The 3,924-nt window shown below is 42.5% G+C and overlaps 1 protein-coding gene across 2 annotated transcripts in view; it reads left to right on the top strand.

Annotated features, from left to right (window-relative positions):
• Positions 1-1,923, top strand: part of LOC109525019 (double C2-like domain-containing protein alpha) — a 19,615-nt gene extending 17,692 nt beyond the window's left edge. For both annotated transcript variants that reach the window (XM_019885278.1, XM_019885361.1), the window contains exon 11: positions 464-1,923. In XM_019885278.1, the coding sequence (XP_019740837.1) occupies positions 464-600 (137 nt within the window). In that variant the 3' untranslated portion in view covers positions 601-1,923. The remainder of the gene's footprint in view (positions 1-463) is intronic.
• Positions 1,924-3,924: the final 2,001 nt, after the last annotated feature.

Genomic DNA, 3,924 nt, shown 5'->3' with positions numbered 1-3,924 from the left:
CCTGGTAAATGTCTTCATTTATTTAAAAAAAAAAAAAAAAGAAAAAAAAAAAAAAGAAAAAGGCACAATAATAATAATAATAATAATAATTTATCTTCACGGAGTCAGTGCTAATCACGTATCGGTTAACTCTAACTTAATAATAAACAATGTCAGATTATTAGAATCTTGTAAATTGTGTTTTGCCACTCACCGTCTCTTTAATTAGGGGTCAGTCACCACTGTCGAGTGACGTCTCAGTGAAGTCAGGCGGTTGGGGCGTTCTGGTGCAATTTTCATACTCCGAAGTCGGAAAATTCAGTCTTCCCACCTTCGTCGAATGCAGCGATAGAGAATACTCTGGTCTGGAGGGTTTGTTTTCAGATGTTGTCCCTGTGAGATGTGCATATTGCTGTTTAGGAGCACCTGGGAAGAAATGCAAATTCCGTTTCTTTACCTCATCCGGTGTCTCTGTGACGGCCAGGGGGCGTCTCTTTAGGGTGCCACTCACAGGGCGACACCCTACAGCACTGGATCGACTGCCTGAAGAACAAGGGCAAGAAGGTGGAACGCTGGCACACGCTGACCAACGAGCTGCCCGGCTCCACTGCGCAGGAATGAAGCGTAGCCCTCAAACGCGCCCCCTCAGGACCGTGCGTCCGACCGATGACAACACACCGCGGCGGCAAGAAAGAAGGATTTCTACACGATTGTCACCGGCTTCACCAATGACTTCATCATTCATGAAAGCAAAAAGGCCTCTGTCAGAGAAAAGCAAGTTGAGACACACATCATGAGAGGCCTGGTCACCACAACCTGCACAAAGCTGCTTTTTATAAGTCGATCCATTGTTGCTTTCTGTGAATTTGGGTGGTCCGAAAGTTGCCTATTTGCAGATAGAGGGGATTAAAAACGCGTTTACAAGGGAACACACAGCAGGACAAGCAGTTGGGTTGTCGCCAACGACTACCCTGGCTCAATTTACTCATAAAATAGGAAAATGTGAAAGGCAACGCAGTCAGGGCTACGCAAATTAATTATACCTTCTGCCATCTGCTGGAACAAAATGTCATCGTGCTTCCTGACACTCCGCGTCGCTGGCATAAGATAGATGTGCAAAGATATATATTCTTACAATGAAATTGGATCGTTTCCCTCGCCACACCTGTTTATTTCGAAAGTCACGGAAGTGGGGAATCGCGGCTCTTACGGCTCTTTTTTTCTGTTTGCCGTGAAACCGTGCAGGAAATAAGAACATTTAGCGAGATGGAGGATTTGTGTATCCCATTAAGCCGGACCAGTTATGTTGATCAGATAAAACCGCGCGCGCGTCTCGCTCGCACTGCCGCAACGCTCCGAGGATCTTCAAAGAGACATTGTGCAACATTGGATTTTGAATCGATTGAGCTTGTCACAGCACGCGCTGTTGACAGCTCAATAAACTGGAAAAGGAGAATCGGTTCTTCCACGTTCATGACTTCTTGTCAATCGTTTGCATGTTCCGTGTTGCTGACGTCCACTCAAAAGAAAAAAAAAAAAAAAACGAGCTGCCGTTGTTGCCAGTTGCACTCTTTTGATGGCAAGATAATGTTCATGATGTATGTTTTTTTTTTCTCGAATGTGCTTCAAGTTGTAAAAAAAAAATACCCCAAAATTACAAAACTTGAGCGAGGAGCACTCGTTCCGATTTTTTTTTTTTTTTTTTTAACAATCAACAAGACACACAACCAAATGTTTGTTGGCATACCAAAACTGACCTGTGAAGAGGCAGCATGGTGCTTCAGGGCATCCATCCAGACTGCTGGAAAATACACACAAAGAAATAGTAGTAGTTGTAGTAGTAGTTTCAGCATTTTTCCATGTGCAATGAACTAGTATTGCGCCTATTCCTCACTAGTAAGACAATTCAGCCACTAGTAGAGTCTGTCTTACTCAGGAAAAAAATTAAAAATAAATATCCACTATTAGGCCACTTTTGGCCAAGGATGCAATGGAATCTCTCCAGTAAACTGCTGCACGAATAGCATCACGCGTAGTTTTGCCTCACTCGTCACAAGTATTCATTGATGTTTCTCCAAACAGTGCTTTGGCACCATCTTGGCGTCAACCGACTCTGTAGGAGTGAGGGGAGGAGTTTCATTTCATCTGACCTTTGCCTTGTGCCATTGAAAAGACTGCTTGGCCGCTATCGTGGGGTAATCTCGTCCTAAAAACAAAGCAATTTCGTGTGGAGGTTTTCTGTAATTTACATTTAACCAAGCACAGAGCATTCTCCAAAGCAACCATTTTTTATTTGTGGACGGCGTTAAAGGAAAGACGCATACTTGTGTGTGAGGCATGCTTTAAAAAAAAAAACTGTAAAAATATATATCGTTTGGACGTAGGGGTGTTTGTTCTTCTGAAAGTTCAAGTGAGCATGGTTTATTTTAGTGCATAAATTGTTCTTATGAATTTGCTTTGTGCTATCCTCTCATTTCCTTCCATACGGCCAATAAATCCAATAGTGCCCCTTAGAGGCCGAATGTACGACTGCACGTTTCACCCCACAAATCTAAAAGCTGATCTCGTCTGTCTTGTCGAGTTTGACTGAGTTGACGTGTGTGAGCAATAATTGTGTCAACACGGATACACACACAGAGAGATACAGACAAGAAGAGCAGCAACACAACAACAACAACAACATCATCTAATCTGACATGTGACATCAAGCAACTGGACTCCAGGCCACGGGGGCTGAACTACAACCAAATGATTCTGCCTCTTAAGAAAAAAGAAAAAAAAAAATTTTGCATTCATTTTTCTTTTACTGAAGAAATAAAGATGAATCCCACAAACCTGAGAGCCGTGCAAGTGTTCCAGCCACGATGGAAATTGCCCACCTTTGAATGTTCTGTTGACACCATTGTGACTTGCGAGCCCCTGGAAAGAGTATGACATAATATTTATGGGTGCCACAACAATGACTTTGCCGTTACCAAAAAAAAAAAAGACATTGAGAAAATGAACCTGTAAGGCATTTCGCCACATTTGTCAATTTAGGGATTTAATGAATTGCTAAATCCAAATATGAAACGTTACACTGACATGTCCAATCTCAGTAAATCTCAAGAAAGTCCATGTAAAACAGCCAGCAAGAAATACCGTTTGGATTCTGTGCAATTTAAATCTGCAGCCTTCAGAGGACACTACAGCCCGCTTATTTGCCAATCGGTAATTGGGTGGATAAACATATAAACATATTCAATTAGAAGACCGTTTTGTATGTGGACTGTGAAATCGAGACTTTGAAATGGGGGATGAAAACTGAAGTGGGGCACGTTCAAAAGAGGTTCGTCCGTACATACTCACCACTCACAATATGAGGGACACCAGAAGAAGTTCGTTGAACAACAGGATCGCACTGGCTCATAGACTGGCTAGATAAAATCTACGCTACTTTTAAACTGCTTCTGATTATCCCCAATTAAAGCTCAGATGTTCAAGTAGGCTTTAGTTGAACTTGGATTCTTTTAATATATCACAGAAACCTGGTAACTTGAACTGGAGGGTGCAGAGTTGACAGTGGCGAAAGCAGCACAGTAGGTGAAGAATGTAATCCCCAAATGTGTCATTTTTTTCTTTGGGTTCTAATTTGTTTTTGAGCATGCAGGGCGACAGGATGCTGGCGGCCACACGGCCGGGTGGTCGCTGATATGAGCCAGCTGGATATAATCCCGCTGACCCACTTAGTGCTTACGTGGTCAAATGTGAGCAGCTACAGTACAGTAGCTCCTGTCAAATTAGCTGACTTTCAATACTGTGCAGTAGCTTTGCCTGTCAACACGTAAACACAGCCCAGGGCATTTTTTTTTTTTAAATGCTGCTCTCTGCTTGTATCTTGCCACATAAATGTATCATTTTCAGACATAGGTTTTGCATAATATGTGAAAGTTAGGTTCGCAGACT

Source organism: Hippocampus comes, unplaced genomic scaffold (assembly GCF_001891065.2).
Source record: "Hippocampus comes isolate QL1 unplaced genomic scaffold, H_comes_QL1_v1.1 scaffold330, whole genome shotgun sequence".
Classification (NCBI taxonomy): domain Eukaryota; kingdom Metazoa; phylum Chordata; class Actinopteri; order Syngnathiformes; family Syngnathidae; genus Hippocampus; species Hippocampus comes.
The sequence above is the reverse complement of the archived record's forward strand: the minus strand, read 5'-3'. Positions and strand labels throughout refer to the sequence as shown.